At 38.3% G+C, this 26,071-nt stretch overlaps 1 protein-coding gene across 1 annotated transcript in view; it reads left to right on the top strand.

Annotated features, from left to right (window-relative positions):
* Positions 1-26,071, top strand: part of LOC119526949 (cadherin-related family member 3-like) — a 71,370-nt gene that overhangs the window by 41,005 nt on the left and 4,294 nt on the right. Inside the window, 7 exon segments of the mRNA XM_037826519.1 lie at positions 5,837-5,853; positions 5,855-6,018; positions 10,564-10,726; positions 12,565-12,667; positions 15,888-15,986; positions 21,327-21,559; positions 25,029-25,200. Of these exon segments, the coding sequence (XP_037682447.1) occupies positions 5,837-5,853; positions 5,855-6,018; positions 10,564-10,726; positions 12,565-12,667; positions 15,888-15,986; positions 21,327-21,559; positions 25,029-25,200 (951 nt within the window).

Below are 26,071 nucleotides of genomic sequence, written 5' to 3'. Positions count from 1 at the left end.
TATGTCTATCTTTGTGCCAGTACCATGCTGTTTTGGCAACTGTGGCTTTATAATAAGCTTCAAAGTCAGGGAGTGTAAGTCCTCCCACTTCGTTTTTCTTTTTTAGAGTGTCTTTAGCAATTCGAGGCATCTTCCCTTTCCAAATAAATTTGATAACTAGCTTTTCCAAGTCTGCAAAGTAGGTTGTTGGAATTTTGATTGGGATTGCATTGAATCTGTAGATGAGTTTGGGTAGAATTGACATCTTAATGACATTTAGCCTTCCTATCCATGAACATGGAATATTTTTCCATCTTTTAAGGTCCCCTTCTATTTCTTTTAGTATAGTTATGTAGTTTTCTTTGTATAGGTCTTTTACATCTTTGGTTAAGTTGATTCCTAGGTACTTGATTTTTTTAGTTGCTATTGAAAATGGTATCTTTTTCTTGAGTGTCTCTTCAGTTTGTTCATTTCTAGCATATAGAAACATTACTGACTTATGTGCATTAATCTTGTATCCCGCTACTTTGCTAAATTTGTTTATTAGCTCTAGTAGCTGTATCGTCGATTTCTCAGGGTTTTCTAGATATAAGATCATATCATCTGCAAACAATGACAGTTTTACTTCTTCTTTTCCAATTTGGATGCCTTTTATTTCTTTGTCTTGCAGGATTGCCCTGGCTAGCACTTCCAGCACAATGTTGAATAACAGTGGTGACAGCGGGCATCCTTGTCTTGTTCCTGATCTTAGAGGGAAGGCTTTCAGTCTCTCACCGTTGAGTACTATGCTGGCTGTGGGTTTTTCATATATGCTCTTTATCATGTTGAGGAAGTTTCCTTCAATTCCTACCTTTTGAAGTGTTTTTATCAAAAAGGGATGTTGGATTTTGTCAAATGCTTTTTCAGCATCTATTGAGATGATCAATTGATTTTTCCCTTTTGACTTGTTAATGTGTTGTAATACATTGATTGATTTTCTTATGTTGAACCATCCTTGCATGCCTGGAATGAACCCCACTTGGTCATGATGTATGATTTTTTTAATGTGTCTTTGGATTCGATTTGCAAGTATTCTGTTGAGGATTTTTGCATCTATATTCATTAGGGAGATTGGCCGGTAGTTTTCCTTTTTTGTAGCATCTTTGTCTGGTTTTGGTATTAGATTGATGTTAGCTTCATAAAATGAGTTAGGTAGTGTTCCATTTTCTTCAATGTTTTGAAAGAGTTTGAGTAAGATTGGTGTCAGTTCTTTCTGGAAAGTTTGGTAGAATTCCCCTGTGAAGCCATCTGGCCCTGGGCATTTGTTTGTGGGAAGATTTTTGATGACTGATTGGATCTCTTTGCTTGTGATGGGTTGGTTGAGGTCTTCTATTTCTTCTCTGGTCAGTCTAGGTTGTTCATATTTCCAGGAAATTTTCCATTTCTTCTACATTATCCAGTTTGTTGCCATACAGTTGTTCATAATATCCTCTTATAATTTTTTTAATTTCTTCAGGATCTGCAGTTATGTCACCTTTTTCATTCATTATTTTGTTTATATGGGTCTTCTCTCTTTTTGATTTTGTCAGTCTAGCTAGGGGTTTGTCAATCTTGTTGATCTTCTCAAAGAACTAACTTTTGGTGATATTTATCCTCTCTATTGTTTTTTTGTTCTCTATGTCATTTATTTCTGCTTTAATCCTTGTTATTTCTTTTCTTCTACTTGGTTTAGGATTGGTTTGCTGTTCATTTTCTAGCTTCTTCAGTTGATCCATTAGTTCTTTGATTTTGGCTCTTTCTTCCTTTTTAATATATGCGTTTAGTGCTATAAATTTCCCCCTCAGCACCGCTTTTGCTGCATCCCATAGGATTTGGTATGTTGTGTTCTCATTTTCATTCGTCTCTATATATTTAGCAATTTCTCTTGCCACTTCTTCTTTAACCCACTGATTGTTTAGGAGTGTGTTGTTTAACCTCCAGGTATTTGTGAATTTTCTAAGTCTCTGATGATTATTGACTTCTAATTATATTCCATTGTGTTCAGAGAATGTGCTTTGAATAATTTCAATCTTTTTAAATTTATTGAGGCTTGTTTTATGTCCCAGCATATGATCTATTCTGGAGAAAGTTCCGTGAGCACTAGAAAAGTATGTGTATCCTGGTGATTTGGGATGTAATGTCCTGTATATGTCTGTTAAATCTAATTCATTTATCAGATTGTTTAGGTTTTCAATTTCCTTATTGGTCTTCTGTCTGGTTGATCTATCTATAGGAGAGAGTGATGTGTTGAAGTCTCCCACAATTATTGTGGAAACATCAATTGCTTCCTTTAGTTTTTCCAGTGTTTCTCTCATGTATTTTGTGGCACCTTGATTGGGTGCATAGACATTTACGATTGTTATTTCTTCTTGCTGAATTGCCCCTTTTATTAGTATGTAGTGGCCTTCTTTGTCTCTCAAAACATCCCTGCATTTGAAGTCTATTTTATCTGAGATTAATATTGCTACACCTGCTTTCTTTTGGCTATAGCGTGCATGAAATATTTTTTTCCATCCTTTCACTTTCAGTTTCTTTGTGTCCCTGTGTTTAAGATGAGTCTCTTGTATGCAACATATTGATGGTTCATTTTTTTTGATCCATTCTGCGAATCTATATCTTTTAATTGGGGAGTTTAATCCATTTACATTCAACGTTATAACCGTGAAGGCATTTCGTGAATCAGCCATCTTATCCTTTGGTTTATGTTTGTCATATTTTTCCCCTCTCTCTATTAATATCCTTTATTGTACCCATACCGAATCTTTTTAGTACTGAACCTTTCTCCAAGTCTCTCTGTCCTGTCTTTGTTTCTCTATCTGTAGGGCTCCCTTTAGTATCTCCAGTAGGGCAGGTCTCTTGTTAGCAAATTCTCTCAGCATTTGTTTGTCTGTGAAAAATTTAAGCTCGCCCTCCAATTTGAAGGAGAGCTTTGCTGGATAAAGTATTCTTGGCTGGAAATTTTTCTCACTCAGAATTTTAAATATATCGTGCCACTGCCTTCTCGCCTCCATGGTGGCTGCTGAGTAGTCACTACTTAGTCTTATGCTGTTTCCTTTGTATGTGGTGAATTGCTTTTCTCTTGCTGCTTTCAGAACTTGCTCCTTCTCTTCTGTGTTTGACAGTGTGATCAGTATATGTCCCGGAGTGGGTTTATTTGGATTTATTCTATTTGGAGTTCGCTGAGCATTTATGATTTGTGTATTTATGTTGTTTAGAAGATTTGGGAAGTTTTCCCCAACAATTTCTTTGAATACACTTCCTAGACCTTTACCCTTTTCTTCCCCTTCTGGGACACCAATGAGTCTTATATTCGGACGTTTCATATTATCTATCATATCCCTGAGGTCCATTTTGATTTTTTCAATTTTTTTCCCCATTCTTTCTTTTATGCTTTCATTTTCCATTCTGTCTACAGCTTCGTGGAGTACACTTTCTCTAACTAACCAGCAGGTGGCGTCCACGAGCCACCTGTTCTCCACAAGCCAGTTCTCCCCTGCTTAGCCTTTTTGGTGAGTGGGGAATTCAGTCTTGTGGGGTCCAATTGGTGTACCAAGCTTGCGTGTGTAGTTGGTGTTGCCTGCCCTGTATATGGGGCGTGTTTCTGGGCAATCAGGGAGGGGGGGTGGCCCTAACAATCAAATCTCCCTGGTGATCCTAGAGTTTTAAAGCTGCTGCAATAGTCTAATCCTTCAGTTCAGTCCTGCCACAGTTTGTCTCTGCCACTGACCCACAAGTCCTTGGTATTGGTGTATGGCTCCTGAGACTTGCAAGTGAGCCCCTCTTCCAGGCTGTGCACCCCGGGTCCTCTGTTGAGGGATGACTGTGCTATGTCACAGGTGAGTGCCGTCCCCCCAGGGAAGTTCTGGGCTGCTGGGCTGTGTAGGGAGGTGCCCAGTCTGCTGAAATGATGGCTTAATGGGGCTTTGTTAATTCACACTGCTCCACCTTCCCAACTCTGGGACAATCAGCTGAGGTTGCAAGGAAGGCTAATGTCCACGCCCAGTTTTGTGGTGTGTGCCTGTTATTTGAAGCACTTCTGTCACACTGGGTTGTCTGGGGCAGCTCTGGGCTATGGGGCTGGCGATGGGCAGGAGTGTTTCCTGTCCACCAGGATGATGGCTGTGAGCGGACACCCCTCTTTTCTTGGGAAGTTGTGGTGTTTAGTGAATTTTCTCAGCCACTGGATTATTGCCTTTTGTCTCAGAGCTCTCTTAGTTCTGCTCTTGACATGACCTGCCCAAATTGCAAGTCTTTGAAGCTTTCTGTATTGGGCTTCTTAGAGTTATTGTTTTAGAAAAAGAAAAAGGGATTTAAAAAAAAAAAAAAAAAGGGGCCCTCCTCAGAGATCTAATGGGTTATTGAAATGCTAAGAGACAAAGCAACCAGGGCCATTAAGAAAGGTCCACAGGGCAGAGAGATCAGCTTTTCTTCGGGATTTGCATATGCGCCTCAGGGCCTGAGCTCTGCCCTTCCCCTTTCTATGTTCACCAGAACTCCAAAAATCCTCCGCTTTTATTTTGGAGTTTTTTGTGCTGTTTTTTTCTATGTCTGTCTCCTCTCTGCTGGGCTGGCTGCTCTCAGATTCTCTGGTGTCTGGTCTCAGTCTATCTATGGTTGGAGTTTGGATCAGTAGAATGAGTTTCTGATAAGGGCTGCCACTGCAGTTCTCCCTTCTCCTTCCCGGAGCTGACAGCCCCTCCTCCCATGGGACTGAGCCTGGCAGGGAGGGGCGCGGGTCCCTTGGCCGCAAAAACTTACAGATTTCGCTGATCTCAGCAGTTCCACGTTTTCATGAGTGTTGTATGAAGTATGCCCAAAGTCAGATTGCTCTGTGGTGTCCAGTCCACACAGTTCCTGGCTTTCTACCTACTTTCCTGGAGGAGTAACTAAAACATACAGCTCACCAGTCCGCCATCTTGCCCCGCCCTTGGGCTTCTTCTTTAATGTTTCCCCCTCCAATTGTCTCCATAGAGCAGCTGAACTGAAGGGTTTCAAAGAAGTCAGATTGGATCCTATTCCTCCCCTGTAGGAGGAATCACCCTCCAGGGATTTTGCTGGGTAATTCCTTGCAAAGCAAGGGACCCACGAGTCCACTTACCTGATCCACTGAGTCCTGTTTTCTCTGGTCCTTGCCTCTCTCTCCAGCCTTATCCTGTTCCATGGCTACCCTTGTTCATCACACTGCAGCCAAATCTCTAGGCTTCCTGCCTCAGTACTTCTGCCCATGCATTTTTCTGGGCCTGTCCACTAGACCTTATGCTAATCACATCACACTTCCATTTCCTTGATCGTACACCTATTTGCCATTATTTATCTTTTTATTTTCTACACTTGTTATTGTTTGTCTCCCGGTCCAGACTGTAAATTCCATGAAGGCAGGGACTTCTTTGCTGTATATATATGGTTCCTGGCACATAGCTGAATGTTTGTTGAATGAATGGGTGGAAGGATGGGTGAAAGGAGGTATAATGAGTCAGTATCCAAATACTGAGTTTTTATTTACTGGGAATGAACTCCTCCCCAAATTCTCCCCCACCATTTCCTTATCCTACATATTTTTCAATGCCTGGAAAAAAAAAAAAAAAAGGCCTCCTCTGCTAGAAAGTCTTCTGTTCCCCTAAGCTGAAACCAGTCTATCTGATATGATTAGTGAATGTATTACTTAAATAAATAATTACACATCCATACATTCCTTTTTAACCAGTTTCTTAATTCTAATGAATGATGGTGGGGGGGGTAATTTAAACTTTATCTTCTCCATTGCTACATATGTAATAAAGTAATTTTTGAAAATGACAGCATAGTCCAGTTTGCAGCAAAATATGTTGTTTTGTCACAGAGCATGGGACTGTGGTTGGTTACTGCCACCCGCCTTGACGTGGAGAGAGCTGGGTTTGTAAGCGTTCAGTCCTTCTCCATTAAGGCTTGTGACCTCGACCAGCTGTGTGCAGCAATCCCAGTGACTGTCTATATCCGTGGCATTAATGACAACTCACCTTTCTGTGATCAGTATCTGATTCGGTGAGCTGAGATGGGATGGGCTGGGGCAAGAATGCAGAGTGGGTCAAAAGCAGAGGTTATGCCAGGTTTATTGGCCTATCTGGACATGTGGTTGATCATCAAATTGACTCTTGTTCAGCTACATATCCTGGTCCTCAGAAATGGTCTGTTTGTTCTGTTCATGACTGAAAGTTGGGTTTCCTGGATCTGACAGGAAGTGGTTAAAAGCCTGGGATTTGGAGTCACAGACCTGGATTGAAATCCTGGTTCTATCACTTACTGGCTGTGTGATCTTGGGTAATTTATGTAAGCCCTTTGTGCTTCAGTTTCTTTCTTTATTAAATGGGATAACAAAAGTATGTACCCTTTAGGGTGGCTGTGAAGAATAAATGGGAAATTCATGTGACATTCTGAGCACAGTGATGTGAGCTTCATAAATGTTAGTTACTACTGTTCCATAATCCCTTTTCTGAAGCCCTTGGTGCTTGATATGTTTTAGGATAAAGAATTATTTGGATTTTAGTAAGGTTATATAGTGTGTGTATCATAAATTATGCAACTCTCCAGTGGAAGCTGGGGTAGCACCCCATGTTCAAGTCCATGAATATTTGTGCAATGAAACATATGAATATGCACACAAAGTGGGAGAAATCTAATCACTGAGGTAAAGTTTTGCCACCAAAAATTTCAGGTCAGGTCAGGTTTTAATGCCAAAAAAACTATGACAAAATTCTGAGTTTTAAAGCGTTTTGGATTTGGGAATTTGGATAAGAATTGTGCCTTTGTACTATTGCCAGTATAGCTATTTTTATAATCTAAAGCTTAGTTCCCAAACCTACATCTTCTGTGTCCTCCCCAGTATCTCAGTTATACATAGGACAGTAGCCCCTGTATTTCCTAAGCTTTATTCCTGGTTATCTAATGAAAAATAAAATCTAGCCTCTGCTAATTACTCATGTGGTCTTTCTTGGGCCCTAATTACTCTACCTTTCAAACAGAGACCATAACTGTACTTACAGCATTGCTATAAGGATCAGACGCAACCCATGCTTGGAATTTGTTCAGTGCAGGGCCTGACATCCACTGAGTAAATGCTATCAATAATGATTATTATCCCAAGAGGATCTGAGCTAATTAACCCAACACCTAACACCCCTGGGTGTTTTTAGGAGGAGTATTTGATATGTTCATTGAGTGTAAGGAGGTTGAAGTCTTGTCAGGGTGATAAGCTGAATACATACAAAACAACAGTAAAAAATACTCGGCAATTTTAAATTAAGGTCTATGTGCTGTGCTTTGATTGTGAGAGGAAAAACATGGGTAGCTGGAGGAGGCAGGGGCAGTTCCTGAAGGAGTGAGATTGAATTAGACATTGAAGGATGGGTAGGGTTTAGAGCTTGAAGGCTTAAGAGTGAGAGCTTGTGAAGAAGTGGGTGAATGTATAAAGGTGGAAAAAAGTCTGCTGTGATTATAGGATAGTAAGGATTGTCCCTCTTGACCACACCATCCAGATGCTCCAGGTTGGAATAATCCTAGACAATTATCTGATTCTCACTTTGCCCTTCTCCATGGAGGTGATGGCCCGGACAAACTTCCCACTCCAAACAAGTATCCAACTGGGTGCAGAACAGAAATACTCTCAGCAAATGAGGAAAGTTTTACCATGCTCTAGTACCTTTAGGGAAATGGCTTCCCCGATGGTGGTCCAAAACTGGTTTGTAAACTTTTTATTTTGAAATAATTTCAAACTTACTGGGCAGTTGCAAAAATAGAACAAACCCCCATTCAGAGAACTCCAACTCACCTCCATCCCGCTAGATGCCCAGATCCACCAATTATAACATTTTGCCAACTTTACCATATTATTCATTACCTATCTGTCTGTCTATCTGTCTGTCTATGTATCATCTATCTATCGTCTGAACATTTGAGAGCAGGCTGCACACTTCATAATCTTTGAACACATAATATTTCCATGTACTTTTCCAATGAAAAAGAATATTCGCTTATGCGATCACCTTAAGTGCAGTTATCAAGTTCAAGAAATTTGACATTGATATAAAGCTTATATTATATATTTCAATTTTTCTTATCTCCCAATATTGTCCTTTTGGAACTTTTCTCCTCCATTCTTAGATCCCATCCAATATCGGGTATTGTGTTTGTCATTATCTCTTTAGTTTAGTTTCCTTTTTTAGTTGTGATAACACATATACAACACAAATCTTTCCATCCCAGTGCCTAATAAGCATACCATTCAGTGAGATTAATCACGTTCACAATGTTGCACTATTATCCACTCTATCCGTTACTATCCATTACTTTAATCCATTCAGAAACCCTACAGTCATTTTGCATTAACTCCCTATTACCTCTACCCTTCACCCCTAGTAACCTGCATTCTACTCTATGTCTCTATAAGTTTGCATACTCTCTGATATTTTCTTTGTGGTTACCATGGAGCTTGAATTTAACATCCTACATCTATAACAATCTCATTTGCTTTGATAACTTCAATAGCATGCATAACCGTGTTCCTCCACCCCCTTGAAGTAGCTCTTGTCACAAATTGCATGTTTGTCCAGCATGAGTTGCAAGCCATTGATTTATCATTACATTTTTTTGCATTTGCCTTATAGATATGGCAGGAAGTAAAAAGCAGTGTTACAAATAAAAAATGTAATAGTACTGGTATTTATATTTCCCCATGTCATTATATTTACCAGAGATTTTTATTTCTTCATGTGGCTTCAGTCAACTGTCTTTTGTCCTTTCCTTTCAATCTGCAGAACTCCTTTTATTATTTCTTATAGGGCTGATCTAATGCTGATGTACTCCCTCAGCTTTTGTTTATTTGAGGATGTCTTAATCTCTCCCCCATTTTTGAAAAAAAGTTGGCAATTTTTTGCTTTTAGCACTTTAAATGTCTTCACACTGCCCTTTTTGCTTCCCTGATTCCTGATGAGAAATCAACACAATCTTATTGAGGCTTTCTTGTATGTGACATGTTTCCTCTCTCTTGTGGCTTTCACAATTCTCTCTTATTTTCAGCATTTTGCACTTTGATTATAACATGCTATGACATGGATCTAGTTGGGTTTATCCTATTTGGAATTTGCTGAGCATCTTGGATGTATACATTCATGACTTGTTAAATTTCAGAAGTTTTCAGCCATCATTTCTTTGAATATTTTCTCTGTCCCTTTCTCTCTTTCTTCTTCTGAGACTCCCATAATGCATGTATTGGTATACCTGATGATGTCCCACAGGTTCCTCAGGCTCTGTTCACTTTCTTCATTCTTCTTTCTGCTCCTTAGACTGGATGGTTTCAATTATCTTATCTTCAAGGTCACTGATTCTTTCTTCTGCAAGCTCCAATCTGAGGATTTTAAATTTCTGTTACTATGGTCCTCAACTCTGTTTTAATCCTTTTCACAATTTCCATCTCTATATTGATATTCTCTTTGTGTTCATCTGTTGTTTTCCTGATTTCCTTTAGTTATTTGGGAATATACGGCCATTTTTTAAAAGTCTTTGTCAGGAATGTCCCAGGTCTGATTCATCTTAAGGATGGTGCCTAATGCTTTAATCTTTTCCTTTGCCTGGGCCATCACTTCCTATTTCTTTGTATATTCTGCAATATTTTGTTAAAACCTGGACATTGTGATATTTAATGTTTTATCACTGGAATTTAGACTCTGAGACATCTGCTCCTTGTGCTTGTATCTAGCTATCTAGTTAGTGTTATGATAGATCTTTCCTTGAATGCCAGGAGCTAACCAAAAAAAAAAAAAAAGGAAAAAAGAAAATACCTTTTCCATTGACCTGTACAGTTTTTCTCCTTAAGATCTTACCCATACATGAACTTAGAGAATAGCTCCAGACCAAAGCATATGAGCCTCTCTGGTGTTTTCTGAGCATGTGTCTTGTCTTGGACACGTGCATGTGGTGCTAGGAATTCCCCCATTTATGCTGGTATGAATGTTCCCTCTTCCCTAGGAAGCAGCTTTCTCACGGTCCTGGACACTGTACTGTGTATCCTGCAGTCAGAAATCCCTTGCCCGAGGCAGCCACTTTACTGCATTCCCACAGCATTCTGTAGGAGAACTCTGAGAGCTGCCTTCTACATGTAGGGGAAATTCTGGGACAGCAATTCCCCCAGGCCAACACCAGATAGCATGGGCCAGAAATATATGCTCTCAGTATGCGCATGAGGGTTACTCTGCTCCCTCCAGAATGTGGACCAGGGATTCGCACTGGGAGTGTAGGCTGGCTCTGTACCAAGCTGGTGAGAGTTGGGGGGTGGGGCCAGGCAGGGCACCACAAGATCATCCTGCATTTAAGTAGCCATTTTCTTGATTTGGTGCTCACCTTGTTACTGAGCTCCTTTAATGGTTTTCTGGGCTTTGAGAAAGATTTTTCCACTCGATCTTGTTGCTTGTTCAAAGCTTCTGTGGGGAGGCCCAACCCTCAAATGTCTCTGCCATCTTTATGGGGCAGAGCCAAAGCACCACATTTTTAAGGAATATCCATCTAAAATGCTTTTCTTCTTAAAAAATCAAACAGGTATACAAGCAAAGAGGTAATTTCAAAAGACACAGTAGTTGCAAAACTCTTGTGTCATGACCTCAATGAGCCTCCTGATATGCTCCATTTTTTTCACACCTTGGGGTCAATTGGTTCTGGACAACTCTTTGAGCAAGTGCCAGGTGCTGAAAATCCCATCCAGGTGAGCACCAGTTGCTGTATCTCTGGATAGTTTTTCCAAGTAGATGGAGTCATTTCATGGCCACAGTTGGTATATTGCTTGTAGATTCAGCAAGAGATGTTCCAACACAGCAGAGAGGAGTTCTGGGCTCCTCTGGTGTCTTGCTGGAAGGCATCTGGGCAAGTACTTCATTGTCTTGCTGCCAGCCCTCATTTTCCCCTTTTCATAATGAGCACAAAATAATTTAATCCCTATTAACTGGGGAAATGAATCAGAAGCTATAAAGCATACTAATTTACTTAGAGATAAGTCTTTGTGACTACATGTGTGATGATGGCTCATTCTCTTGGCATTGGAAGTGACTGATCAGCAACTCCTCTTTCCATCCTCTATTAGATTCTGAATTTTCCATAGGCAGAGGATGGACACAGTAAATTTATTTTTCCTTTCCCAGATGGGATTCTGTGTTGGAAGAAATCCCTCCTTCTAACTCCTAATTTACACAGGTCTTTGTTTCCAGTTGCTGATCCCTGTTAGCTTGGCACAATTGTTTCTTACCCTAGATGCCACCAGGCACTCCCTTTTAACGAGAAGCTATGGCTGAGGAAGACATTGCTTATCTCTCTATGTCTCTGACCCTAACCCCAACATTTCTTGAGGGACTCCACAAATTACAAGTTGAGTTTTTGCATATGTTATCAATTGTGGAAGCTTATGCACTGAGCCAAAGGATTCCCTGGGTTGACTTTCATTTTGAAATTCTGTGACAAATAGTTAATTTTTAATTGGTGCTTGAATAAAGATGGAGGTTTTGTAAACATGATGATAACTAACATTTAGGTTTTCATTTATGCTTAATGATTTAATTATACAATAAATAAAGTAATAAATTTGTAAATTTTAATAAACATTAATAGCAATCAATTATAAGTGAATTATAATCAATACTTTTCATAATTATCTTTTAGGTCTTAAATGCCACTTATTCTCATGTTTCAGTGACCTCCATAAATGGCTTAGCTCTCCCTGTTAGAAGCTCACATTGTAAGTTCTACTTCCCCTATCAAAACATGTATGCCACTCCCTTGCAATTGTTTATTGTTGGGTTCTCTTAGACTGTAAGCCTTAGACATGTTTCTGAGGGGTTCATTTTTGTGTAGAAAATCTACCATTGTGCTTGGTGCGTAGTGGATGCTCAACATGCTTTAATGAAAGTCAGGGGCGAGGGGAATGAATCAGAAACTAAATTTTTAAAAATGCACTTATTCCCAAACATTTGGATCCTTAGTGTTATATTGACCCATTCTGTTTAATGCCAACTGAGATTTAAGGAAATGCTATTAAATTAGGATCATCTTCAGGCCTGTGCTTTGGATCATCTTGTTTACCGCTATATCCCTAGTGCCTACAATTGTGCCTGGCATGTAATTAGGATGCAATAAATATTTTTGAAATTGTGAATGACTTCTCATAATAGGAATAACTTACATATATTTTAGTGCTTTATCACTTAAAAAGTACTTTTAAAATATTTTCTCATTTTAAATGTTTTGCCTAAGTTCACACAATTAGCATGCAATGAAGACAGCGTATGAGCCCATGTTTTCCTTCTACTATGCCATGATGTTTTGTCCAAAAGTAAGCTACTTTGGAAGGAGATTCAAGACATCCCTTCATTCTTTTTTTCACCAAAATGCTTCCTTCTGTATGTCAGTCATGACTCTCTGGCATATTCTGATGCCATCCCTATTAAATGAAAATGGCCACATACTTGCTTTTTTCTAGATGATTTACTACGTGAAACATGTACATTTTAAAAAAATTTGGTCCCTTTTCCTGAAATAATGTTATTTTATAAGGTCACCAAAGAGTTGGATTATGAAAATCCAGAGATGGTTGCAGCTGGACATATCTATGAAATGATGATTTCAGTATTTGATGTCCTACATCCCTCCCATACAGGTAAGCTCAATAAACTTTTCAAGGAGTATTAAGTGCCTTTTTGTTGGACTCTTCAGTTATATTTTAAAATGTAAAGATATTAAAAATATTTGTGACAGTTTTGGTAAGTTAGGCAAAGGAGGAAGGGGAGAATTAGGTAGATTCAGGTTGGAAGTTTTCATTAGATCTGGGAAGAAGGCAGAACCATCCCCTTAGTCTTTTTCATCTCTTAGCAGCACCTGGAGCAATATACAATTCTTAAACACAACTCCAGCTAGAGATTCTTGGAGTTAGAAGTGGCAGGAGCTATATGGAGGCTTGATGCTTGGATGACTTTATGACTTTCCAAACACCTCTTATTTGTAAAGATCCAGATATAGGGCAACCTACCCAAATGCATGGGCAATTAGATGCTTTTTTCTGAAATTTTATTTGAATTACTTTACATGATATAGATGGGGCCATATTATTAATGCCAACTGTGAGACACTTGGCAAGTTTTACAACTCATTCCTTCATGAAGGTGTAGAGAATGGCCATCCCTCTCTGTCACTTGGTTTCCTCATAACTGTCCCACCATTTTGGGTCATCCTCTGCTAGAATGGGCCTTTGGTGCAATAAGATTAAGTCCAGCCAGATTGCACAGTCCGAAGACCCTTGGTGTTTGTGGATTTAACAGTAATGTTTCTATTCACTGCAAAAATACCCTGAAAAACAGATTTGAATTGTGTACTGTGGAACTGGAGCAGAGTGTTCAGCAAATAAGTGAACTTAGCCCATCACCTGACACCTACGTCTCTCTGCTAATACTAGTACACATGAGAACACACATTAAGCTTCCCAAGAGCTTATTTACATATTCAGCTACATATTACCACATTTTAAGGGTAAATTTATTGGCTATAGAAGAAATTGTGAAAATTGGGATTCACAAAGGTTTCTGGATGCATCTATCATTAATGTCAAGTGTCTTTTGTACCTGGGAAGCATAATAAAAAGTGATCCAGCAGACAGTTGGCATCAAAGATGTCCAAGAAGATGTAAGTGTTTCTATGGAGAATACAGGTGTAGCAAGAGAATGTCAATGCTTGAAAAGAGAGAGCCTATAAAAGGAATAGCATTTGAGTTTGTTGCCAACTCTGATCTATTGATGGTGGTTGCCTGGGTTGAAAAGGATTCTGAGGTTGCAACTGGGAGCAATGGGAAAGAGTACTTTTTCCATCATGGATACAGGAGGGTGGAATGATGACATGCATCTATATATTTGCAACCAAAAGGAACTTAATGCTAAGCTTTTAGCAGCAGATCTAGAGCTCTTTAAATCCCTCTTGACTCACTGTCATGAGTCTAACTGGTGCTAATTCTACAAATGGTATATACAGTGACCCAACTATGTGGAGATGTGATGTATAGGGGACAGGAAGCCAAGCATGATGACATGCACCAAAAGCCTGTTATCATAGACCAACTGATCTTTCAGGACAGATGCTTTTTCTTGTAGCTACTCATCCTTATGGCTTAACTAATTAACAAAGAATCTGTTCCTCTCACCAGATTTTAGCTATTCCTCAATAAGAGGGAAAAATATCTCATAGTAATAAATCCTCAGCCTCTCTAGTCCTCACATCCCAACACATTCACAGCAATTCCTCATAAAGGATGCTTGTAACACCTCACACATGGTTCAATCTGTTTTTATACTCCAGCTAAGTAGAACAATTTTGAGTCTTTATGGATACAATGAAAATCACGGTATGGCAGAGCTGTAAATGGCACCTGTTCTTATAGCACATAAATGGAATTTAATTATGGAGGCATTCATAGAAGTCACCCATCTCTTATCTTTTCTTGGGGGTCATAGACACCTTTGAAATTCTGATGAAAACTGTAGACCCCAGCCCCTGTAAAGTGCCCATAATAACATATACCAATGTAGAAAGAATGCCCCAGACTCGCTGAAGTAAAGGCTCATTGGATCTAGATTAAGGCTTCCTGTTTGTTACATGTGGTATAGATTTTTGGGAAAGCATTTTTCAGAACACAAACTCTGCAAGATAATCCACTAAAGGAGGAGTCCATCTTCAAATAAGCTTGGAGAACAAAGCATAACTATATATTCAAAATACATATTGGCATGTTAGAAACCCTAAGTCTCACTTTAAAGAAACATTTTTATCTTTGTTTAACATAGCATTTTGCATTTGACTCATTAGCATCTAATAGAAGACATTTTGGAAGATGTTGGCAGACACAGATTGGTCCAATAAAGACTTGGTGACTAGCTTTATAACCTTTGGCAAGAACTTGACTCTGCAAACCTCAGTTCTCTCATCTGTAAAATGAGACAGTAATGTTTGCTTACAGTGAAGAGCAGAGAGAATGCATGTAAATTGCCCAGTCAGTGCCTTGCACAGTAAATGTTAGTTACTATTTTATTTTTAATAAAGTCTCCTTGTGTACAAGTTGCTTGTTTTTATGCTTGAACATAAAATTCCTTCTTTTTGATAACTCTTTTTCTGATATGCTAGTCTGAGCTTGCTGGTCTGAAACATAGACTTCCTTTTCCAACGAATCTCTGACTGAGATGAATATAACTTAATGACTACTTCTTAGTTAGCTTTTGACAGTTTGAAAACGCTTTCTTGGGCATGATCGCATTTTGTCCTTAGATCCACATTGTGATAGAGGAGATTGGAAATGATGATTTTCCCCTCTTATAGTTGAGGAAACTGGGCCTCAGAGAGAGAATGCCAGTTCAAGGCCACTGAGTATATGTCAAAGCTGAGCCTTGAATGTGGGTTTTCTGAGTCTCTTACAATTCTATCTTTTAAGATATATATTAAAAGCAGAATATAGAAGGTCATATGCTAGGTTGAGAATAGCATTCCAGCAAACTCTAGTGGAGGAGAATGTAACCATGAAAAATTCAATAAATTCTGTCATGTAAACTATACAATTATATTTTTATATAGGATGTATGCATATCTAACACCATTGTATAAAATATGAAATATGGCATGGAATATATTATATATCTTTGACTAAATTACTTAGGCTAGCACCCAAATTCACTTGCATTCCTTAAGGGCACACAGTCTGAGAACAGGGATCATCTGGGAACAGAGAGAATCTAGTTGTGGTTTCAAAATCTTATGCTAAGCCTGTTCGTGGGGCACATTTAACTTTTTTTGTAGAATAAAACTACTACAATAAAGCGTATATTCACTGTTCAATTTTACAGCAACCGTGACGGTCATTGTGGAAGTTGTTCCTGCCAATGATTTCAGGCCTGTATTTAAACATGCTCACTACACATTCTCTGTTCCAGAAACGTCAGAAGGTAAGAGATCCCTCACCTCTACCTTTTTTAAGTACGTAGAAGGAAACACCTACCAGGTCTCAAACCAAGAAGCTGAGGTAGAATCATGGAGCTCCACACCTTCAGACAGCAAGTTAATTTTCACTGGTAATGCCCTCAGTACATCATCCTGATGACTCCCCCAAAGGCTTTCTTGAAAGTCGCTGTCAGACCCAGGATTCCTGTGACGGACAAATACACATGATATTAATTTTTTTCTGATTTTCTCCTACTTTGCCTGTGAACTAGGTCCCAAGTATAAAGAAGATAGGGTCAGTGTAGTCCTTGTGCATGCAATTTAAATCCTTTCAACATCTGGGGGACAGATTATAGTTCCGGAGCTAGAACCTTTGTCAAGTTCCCATCTCAGTCAGGAATTAGATATGAATTGGGGCATATTTCTTAGAATGAACCGAGTAGCATTCTAGTTGGAAGGGACAAGAGAGGTAATACTTGTGTCTTCTGTATCAAAAAGAGAAACACATCCTTTCCTCAGCATCTCTGGAAGGTGGTTCTCCAGGCTTGGCTTGACCACTTTAAGGCGTGGAACCAGTGATGTGCTGGCACTGGATCATACTGACTCATGAGAGCCAATTATTAAATTTTCAGGAATTTTATTATCTGATTGTTAATAGTAATTATTAAAACATGAAATTATATAAATTTACAGTTACAGAAATTATATATTTGAAACAGTTACTAAATTTCCAAAACAAAATTTTCTAGTTATGTGACTGTATTTCACTGTTATCTTACGGCTTGAAGTTTTCATCTATTGTATTTGCATGGTGGAAATTCTACATAATGGGTGCTACTCTGCCTCCCTTTCAAACTCCACATTCAGTGATGTCACTTGGTAGCTTGAAATTGGCAATGGTGGGAGTATTTACACCATGGAAAAAGGTAAATATTACATATCAGGACTTGATTATCTAGACTTAAGAAAGTGATGGAGAAAATATTAATAATGCAAATTAAATTTAAAAGTCTTTTGTGTCTGAGGCTATTATATTGTGACTAGCACAAAAATTGTGGAAATATTCTTCCAGTAATAAAAAACGATTATACAATTCAGCAGCAATGAAGTTGACAAACTATTGAAGTTATGACATTGTTTCCCTTTTGTCTTACTCTTTAACCATAATGTAAAACACCAATTAACATTCACATTGGAACTATTTGCAATGTCAACTGCAGTCATAGTCTGCTGTGGATAGGAGAGTTTGGAAAAAAGGCAATGAAAACATTCTGTGCAATCAATTTACTATGTGGGGATTTACGGTAAAGAGTATGGTATATTTTATTATTATTGGTCAATTTTATGCTATACATCTTTTATATCAGTAAAATTTCTAATAAACATATCTATTTATGTGGACACCCACACTCACTTTTTTTTTTAATTGCTGGTTGTTGAACAGTTGCCATCATACCACTGGATGGATCCACACTATTTCAAACTAGCTTATTTCCTTGGTAGACAGATACAGTCATTAAACAATGGTTCTGAGGAGAGATGAGGAAACCAAAACTCTAAAAATTTGGATTTCAGTTCTTTGGTTGCATGTTCTTAACCTCTCTATAAAGTAAACACACCCCTATGTAAATCTTTGTTCTGGAAAATAACAGAATTGGAGTTTGCAATAAATGACCAAACAACTCCTGAAGAGTTGCATATAAATTAAACTGTTGTAAACAGGATTTTGTTTCCACCGCCATTGGCTTATATTATTTCAAAAGTGCTCAATGTTGATTTTTGTGTATTCTCACAGTTCTCTGTGGTGGTTGATAGGGTACTCTTCTAGCTTTAGGGATTTCTAGAGTTAAAGGAGCCTTATAATAAGACTTTGTAGAAGTTCAAGAGTTCTCAGTCACCCTAATCATCTTCTAGTTTATAAATTATTAATCTGGAGCAAAGGGTCTGAGCATTGGCTTCAAGGGTTCTGTGGGGAACAGACTCATAGACTCCAGCAGATTTCAAAGGGATTCCATGGCCCCCAATAATTAATAACAGCTGGTCTAGATTTTAAGGCAGAGACTGACATTTTTTTATATGGCATTTTATGGGAATCATGTTTCAAGTCAGTGTATTTTCCAATTAACTGAAGTTGTCCTGAAATGAAATTTTATGTTTTGAAGATAAACTTTATAAATGCATTGAACACTTCTCTGTTTTTTTTAAAAAAAGCATAATTTAATCCCTTCTTGATGGCTAAGAGGAATGGTTTAGAATTTTCAATCATAGCACTGTCAATTTGGTAGGGCTGGAAATGGTGAACCTCTTTATTTTACTATGAAAAAATGGGGGTCAGAGACAGAAATGGGTTTACTCAAAGTCACACAGCTGGTAAGAGGCAGAGATGATGGCTAATTGTAAACTTCCAAACTTCTGGTCCAGTTCTCTATTCGGGATACCAGGCTGCTTCCTGAGATGGATTTTGATGCCTAAGGTCACCAGAAGTCTGAAAATAAGTTCTGAAAAATTCAGTCAAATTGCTAAGCAGGCCATCGCTATGTGCATTATTCTCCAAGTAGTTGACTAGTGACTCACTTGTCCCAGATAGAAGACTTCTAGGTCTTCAGATGGTAGCACTGTGATGTAGCAGATTGAATATCAGCATAGTTAAACAGAACTTGATTCAATTTCTGCCTTTGCCACTGCTAGTCAAATGATCTTATGCAAGTCATATAACCTCTATGTGCTTTTGTATTCTCATCTGTAAAATGGATATTGTAATAACTATGTCATAGAGATGAGATGAGGATTAAATAATTGTATGTATGTTAATTACATGATACATACTAACAATAGTCAAGCAACTATTGCCAATGAAAATAGGAACTGCTAACATTTATTGAGCGACTACACTGTGCCAGAACACTTTCCTTGCTTTTTTACCATCCCTAGTTCTTCCCCACCAATTACCTGAACTGAATGAAATTAGTGGAGGGTTGGATTTTTGAGGAGAGGCCCATCAGAACAGATGAAATCTTTCTCATAATTGGGCAGTGATTTGCTTTAAAGGAGGAAATTGAAGGTTGAAACTCCCATGTAAACAAACACCCCTCAAAATATCAAACATTTAGCCTATAGATCTTGTGGGCCTTTAAAAAATTAATTAATGTAAGAGTCTTTTTCATGCCGTGTTGATTAGCACAGAGGGTATGAGTTGTGTTTTGATGAGTGCATAAGTATTTTTTCCCCTAACAAAATTATGGGAATCTATAAATAAGGAAAATTTTTTTTTTCTGATGATATATGATGAGTAACTGAATCTCATTGACAAAAAGCTTCTGGAGGGGGGTAGACACAGGCCAAAAAAAAAAAAAAATCCTTTATCTGGAATGATTTAGAAGAAAACACATGAAAATTACATCACACTGCATTACAAGTCACAAGGGAAAAAAATACTTTTTGATGAGGAAGTTTGGCAGACTTACAGAGTCTTATAATTTTCTATTTTAAACATCAGCTAAAGATAGTCAAGATAGCTTTTAGTTTTATTGAAACATTAATTTTATGCCTACAGGAGAATTTAAGCTTCACATCACACTTAACCAGGTATTAAATGGGCAATGACACCATCTCTGTCCAGGACTGTATGATAGAGATGGCAATTTTACCTTGATCTATTTTATGTGTTCTTGCAGCTGTTGAGACATCTTTCTCTTAATAATGATGCTTTTTTGTAGGCAGTAAGTTGGATTCTTTGTATTCTAAATTCACAGAAATGGAACATTAAATTCTTGTTCATTAATGTGCTTTCTCTGCTTTTGATATTATGAGTTGTGTTCATTACCTGCTTAACAACACATTACCAGAGAACAATGAACCTTGGTAAAGGAGGATGCAAACAGAAAGAAAAGAGGTTGAAGGTGGTGGGGATAGCACATGAAATGATGTATTTATCATAATTTTTCATTCTTAATTATTAGCAACCAAAATGATCTATGCACATGCTGCTGTGTCCTGTTTGTTGTGTGATGATATTTCACTAAATAGAGGAGGTAAGGTATCTGCCCTGGAGTTTAAAATCCAGGCAGAAAATGATTGGGGGTAAATTCATTGTATCAGTTATCGATTGCCATAAGTATGCTATGTAATCAAACCAACAAAAAATTGGAGTACTACAAGAATACACATTTATTTAGCCCATGAGTCTGGGCATTGGCCAGGCTGGCCCTCCAGTCTTAGCCGGCTTGCTCCAAATTGTGGGAGTTGGCTGGCTTTCAGCTGGTCTAGCCCAGCTTTGGCTGGGGTGACAGGGATGACTTGGTTCCTACCTCATCCTCCAACAGGCTATTCCAAGCATGCTCTCAGGGCAAAGGAAGGGGTGCAAGTGTAAGACAAGGCAAGCTTAATCACACAAATGCTTTCTAAGACTCTGCTTGCATCAGATTTGCTAACACCCCCTTAGCTGAAACAAGTCATGTGACTGAGCTCAGAGTCAGAGTGGGAGGGCACTACAAGGGTACCTGGCAAAGAGCATGAATATGGGAGGAGTGAAGGATTGGGGACTATTCATGTAATCAAGCTACCGCATGCATCTTTCTTCTAAAAGATTTGGGGGTGTTATACATTGGCTTTAGTGAAAAGTGATTAAAAAATGTGGGCTGTAGATTCAGAATCCTAACTCTATCACTATAAATTCTACGACTGTGGGTAAGCTGCTTAATATCCTTGGACCATAGGTTCTTATCTGTGAAACAGGGACAGTAACAGGACATAAATCATAAGGCAATTGTGAAGAGTCAGTGAGAAAAGGCATATAAATAATAGCTAATTCTCATATGGCATTTACTATATACAAAGCACTGTTCTAAGTGCTTTATATATTTCAACTCATTTAATCTTCACAACTCTGTATGGTAGGTACTATTATTTTACTTCTGTTTGACAGGTAAAGAATATGAGACCCAGAAAGCTTATACAGTTCCCCAGGGAATTACAGCTGTTAAGTGGCAGAGCTGAGATTTGAAATCTAGGCTGTGTGTTTCTAGTCTATGCTGTGAAGCATTATCTGATGCTAATCTTAACATAATTTATGATAAAAAATAAGCATGTGAGACATGTCAGCTAATTATTATTGTAAGTGTATTCTTGATCCATGTCATTTGACTCATGCCATATGGTTTAAAGTAGTGGAGGACTTCCTCTAAATCCATCTTCCATCATGGAGCATCAGGGTCTCCCAAAACATTTAATTGTCCAAAAGGATTCAGGTAAAGCATCATACCATTTGGAGGGCAAAGATGTATTAAGCTTTTTGAGAGTTGTGTGTCTGCTTGACAAGAATGAACCTTATAAAATGTTATTGGCAGCTTTCTACAAAGTTGGAAGAGTGATTGCCATTGATGACCACCAGCCACCAAACTGTGTGACTTACAAAATAACCAATGGAGACATCCAGGTTATACAAAGATTCTGGATTCACCCTCTCTCTGGAATGACTGAACTCACCACACAGCCAAACTATGAGTCTGTGAAGCAATATAACCTCACTGTGGAAGCTGTGGACTGTGACAGATTTGAGGCGCGTACAGTGATGACCACGGTAAAGAGAGAGCTGTTCTAATTTATTATAATTGGAATGGTCAAACAGTAACAGTGGAGAATGGAGAAGCTTAGCACTTTCTCCTACTTCCCAGGAGCTGCATAAATTTTGCATGTTTGAAGCCTTGGATATTTGAGGCTTGGCTGAGAATGAAGAAGAATCTGCTAACTATTCTCATTCTCATGAGATTAAAAACTTTTAATAAAAACTAATATGTGTCTAGTGCTATGCCATGTGCCAATTCCTGTTCTAGGCTCATTATATATGTTGGCATAGTTAGTCCTCACTTTAAACCTTCGAGTAAGGCAATATTATTATTATTTCCACTTTACAGATGAGGAAATCAGGGCACAGAGTTCAGGAAACTTACTTAGGTTACTTATAAGGTGGGTGGAATAGGGAATAAAACCAAGCTTCCTCTCCTCAAGATTTGATGCTTACAACAAAGGTAGTTAACCAAAGTTCATTCTTTTGGCACCAAAGTAGGGGGAAATGTGGGCCACTGAATTATTTTAGCAACATAAAAGAACTCTTGAAACACATCAGTGGAGTGAATACGGCTGTACTGATGATGTGGTGTGCGCAATTAATGACTAAAGGTTTTGTCATTGGAGAAAAGGCAGAAGCAGGAATGAATAATTTTAAGTTCCCATCTGGCTCGATGAGTCATGGTGCATTTCCTCCTACTGTATAGAAACCCTTGGCTTGTTGGCCATGTGCTTATTAGGTTTCCTGAGAGTGTGTCATTGTGAGAAAGATACCAGGTCCATTCACATCAATGAAGAATGACTTTCACAGGGAGTGAGTTACAGTCATGAGGACAGGATTGGGTGGCGTGGGCATCTCAGGAAGACATTTGTGAAAGTAACTTTTACATCTAAGTTACTGAGGTAGGTTTTCCTGTAGATATTTATGAACTAGACTTTTTGAAATAAGCTTTAAGTGACTCTTTTTTTATACAAAAGAATTTGTTTTGCTTAAAGATGAAGAAGAAACTTGTTCATTCCTCAGAACTCCTATTGAGTGCTTACTCTATGCAGTGTCCTGAGTTACAAAGGAGTGTAAGACACTATTAGGTCCTCATCAAGTTTAAAAAATTAAACATATGAAAAGTGCCAAATTGATGGTATAGATAAAAGCTAGCAAAAAGAAAAGGGAGACAGGTCTTTGGACTTCCAAAGTTTAGGAATCCATTGTCATCGTGGTGGTTGTCGTTGTCATCATCATCATCATCATCAACCACGTTTTGTTGAGACCTAAAAATGGCCAAGTACTATCATATGCCCTTAATTATCTCATTTACACTTCAATCCTATGCCATGTGGTAGTTGCTGGCACACCTTTTTCAGCTGGAAGAATTTCAAGGCTTAGAAGTTACATAAGTTATCCAAGATTACCCAGTTAGAAAGAGATAGAAGGATTAAGCCTGGGCACTTAGTCATTTCCAATTCCATCAGCAAATCCTGTCATCTCTACTTTCAAAATACATCCTGAGTCCTTCCACTTCTCACCCATCCACAGCTAACCCCTGGTTGTGTCACAGTCATCCCTCATCTGGTTTCCAGTTAGAAGTGCACCAGCCTTCTAACTAGAATCCACCCTTATATAAGTGCTCTTTACAATCTACTCTTCACAAAGCGCCCCCTTCCTCAATGCTCTCAAGGACTTCCCATCACACTTAGCATACAATCCAGCGTCCTAACCTAGGTTCACACGTGCTGTATGTTCTGCCTTTTTGTTTTCAGCTCCTAGCACTACTCCAATCCAGCCACATTACATTAACTCGCTATTTCTCCAACACACCAAGAATGTGCACATCTTAGGATCTTTGCCTAAGACTGTAATGCTTGTCCTCCAGATAACCACATGGCTCACATTCTCACTTTAATCACATCTCTGCCCAAGTGAAACCCATGAACAAAGGTGTTTCCACTGTGTGACGGAAATTTGAAGCCACCAAGTGTTCATCACTAGAATAAGTTAAATATTATAGATGCATACGATGAAATACTAAGAATCAAAAGGAAACAGCAAGTTAGTTATACAAACAACATGGAAATAGCAGAAAAATATGGTTCTGTATGAGAAAAGTACTAAATGGGAAAGATCTATAACACAATATCACTTGTGAAAATTAAAATCGTATGACCAAACCCTACATATTCCATGAGGATATATACTCATGGACATATATCAAATATGGGGTGAAGGAACCAGGACTGTGGGTCAAAAAAGAAAGGCCTTCTCTGAACACCCTGTAAAATAGTTCCATTAGCCATTCTCTATCTCAGTCTACATAGTGGCAATTACTATATGATATCGTCTAAAATATTTATTTGTTGATATGTTTATTGCTTTGCCTCCCTCACTAGAATATAAATTGCCTTAAGGTAGGGACTCTTTTCGGTTCGCTGCTGTATCTTCCGTGTTTAGAAGTCGTCTGTGTCCAGAAGAGTGCTTGGCACATAATAAGTATCTCCTTTTTACAGATGAGGACAGCAAGGTTAAGTCACTTGTACCAAATAAAGGAGTTAGCAAATGGGAGGCCCAGGGTTTTAATAAAGATTTCCAATTCCAATTCCAGTGCTGTTCCCATATATCACAGCAATCTCTCTAAAATCCATATACTTATCATATAAAAATATCTCATATATTAAATAGAATTCATAGCTATATGCAGTCTACAGAGTTAGTATTAAAGAATGGGCTATTCCCCAAGAATTTAGCTGTATTGTTAAAACATCACAGAAAACATTTTTTAAAAGATAATACTCACAGATATGGGCACACCAGGGATTCTTGTGCAAATGTTGTTGAGAGAGTTATTACCCGTCTAAGAGGTGGGCAGATAATCTTTCTAGGCAGACTGGCATTCAATGACTGACATTTTAAAATCCTTGATATTTTGATCTTTTTCTTTGTAAATCATTACAGTTTCCTGCTATATCATCTTTTAATTAATAAAAGGTTGTCAGCAGCCCCTAATAAGGTCAGAGCATACTTTAAAGTATCATATTGTTACCAACAAATCTATCGTGCTTGAGAGAACGGTTTCTTTTCACTTTCCTAAGTTAATAAACAGGAAGCAAATTCAGGATATGTTTGTCATTATGCATGGATATTTAAAGGTTCAAGGGATTATAATTTTTAGAGGCATCATTCTTCAGTTTCCTTTCTTTTCATTTACATAATTTGTGAGCTTTCCACAGGCTCTTCTAATGAGCTCAAAGCTCTCCCTCTTAACTGCACCAAATGTCACAGCTGACCCAGGAATAATAAGCCAACTGACTAGCTGATAGCCAGAAGCCAAATCTGAAGGAATGTTTCTTCAAACTCAAAATTCTTGACTTTTTATTTAATAATTCGAAATGATCTGTCTCTACCCAGACGATTATTTTTGTATATCATTTTGTTTATAAATAGTCAAATGATGTGGATGTGATGTTTCTTCCTCTCCTGTTGCTGACAGGTCACTGTCAACATCGGAGATGAAAATGATGAGGCACCTGTCTGCATGCCCTCTCTCTACAAGGCAGTCATTTTTGACAATGTCATTCCTGGGACAAACATCAATGGCTTCAGATTAAACTGCCACGACAGAGACTCACAAAATTTTGAAATGCACTTTGAGATGGTTTCTGGTAGTTGCTTTTATTATTTCTCTTAATTATGAGCATGTGTCAATTTGGCATTTGTTATACCCTCTTAGATGTGACATCACCTTAGAAATGATTATGTTTATAAAGGTGAAGCTATTTCATAGCAATAGCTTTAAATTTCCTTACATTTCCTTTTCACTTCCACATGTCCAATCTAATTCCTCCTGAAGTGGAGCTATCAGTGATTTCACAAATGCTTTGACAATGAAGAGGTTTTTGGATTTGTTTGGAGAACACTGAAAGTTAAATTTCAGGGAACTGAGTTTGCTGTCCATGGTGCTGGCTGAAAATAGTAGCCACCTTTCCACCTAATGATGCTGATCCAGATTCTCTAGGGCAGATGTTTTGAACTATATTATTGTTTGGAGTTACACAAATCCATATCAACTTTACTCATAAGTTTGTGACCCAGGGAGAACATTTATTGGAGACCAAATATGTTTTAGGTACAGTGCTAGGAAATAGGTGTTCTGTGGTATACAAGACAGACGTGAACCTTATATTCATGAAGCTCATTTTCCATTAAACTAGTAGTAACACCAACAATTACAAGATTATAAATGGTAGTAAGTTATATAAAGGAAACTACTGGGTATCATGAGAAAATATAATAAGGAGACCCACTTAAGTTGTGGCGATAAGACCTGCTGTCATATATCTGATAGAATAGGAACATGGAAATCAGTAAACACACTGACAATTAATAATGAAGACTAGTTCAATGTCTTCTCCCCTTTTTAAATAGTAAGTTCCATGAGGGTAGGGCCCATGTTTATCTTATTTACAACAGTATTTCCAGGGCCGTGGAAAGGACCTGAAACGTAGTAGAGGCTCAATAGATACTTGTGGTCTG

This window comes from Choloepus didactylus, chromosome 1 (genome assembly GCF_015220235.1).
Source record: "Choloepus didactylus isolate mChoDid1 chromosome 1, mChoDid1.pri, whole genome shotgun sequence".
Taxonomy (NCBI): domain Eukaryota; kingdom Metazoa; phylum Chordata; class Mammalia; order Pilosa; family Megalonychidae; genus Choloepus; species Choloepus didactylus.
Note: the sequence above shows the minus strand (reverse complement) of the source record. Positions and strands in the feature narration are given on the sequence as shown.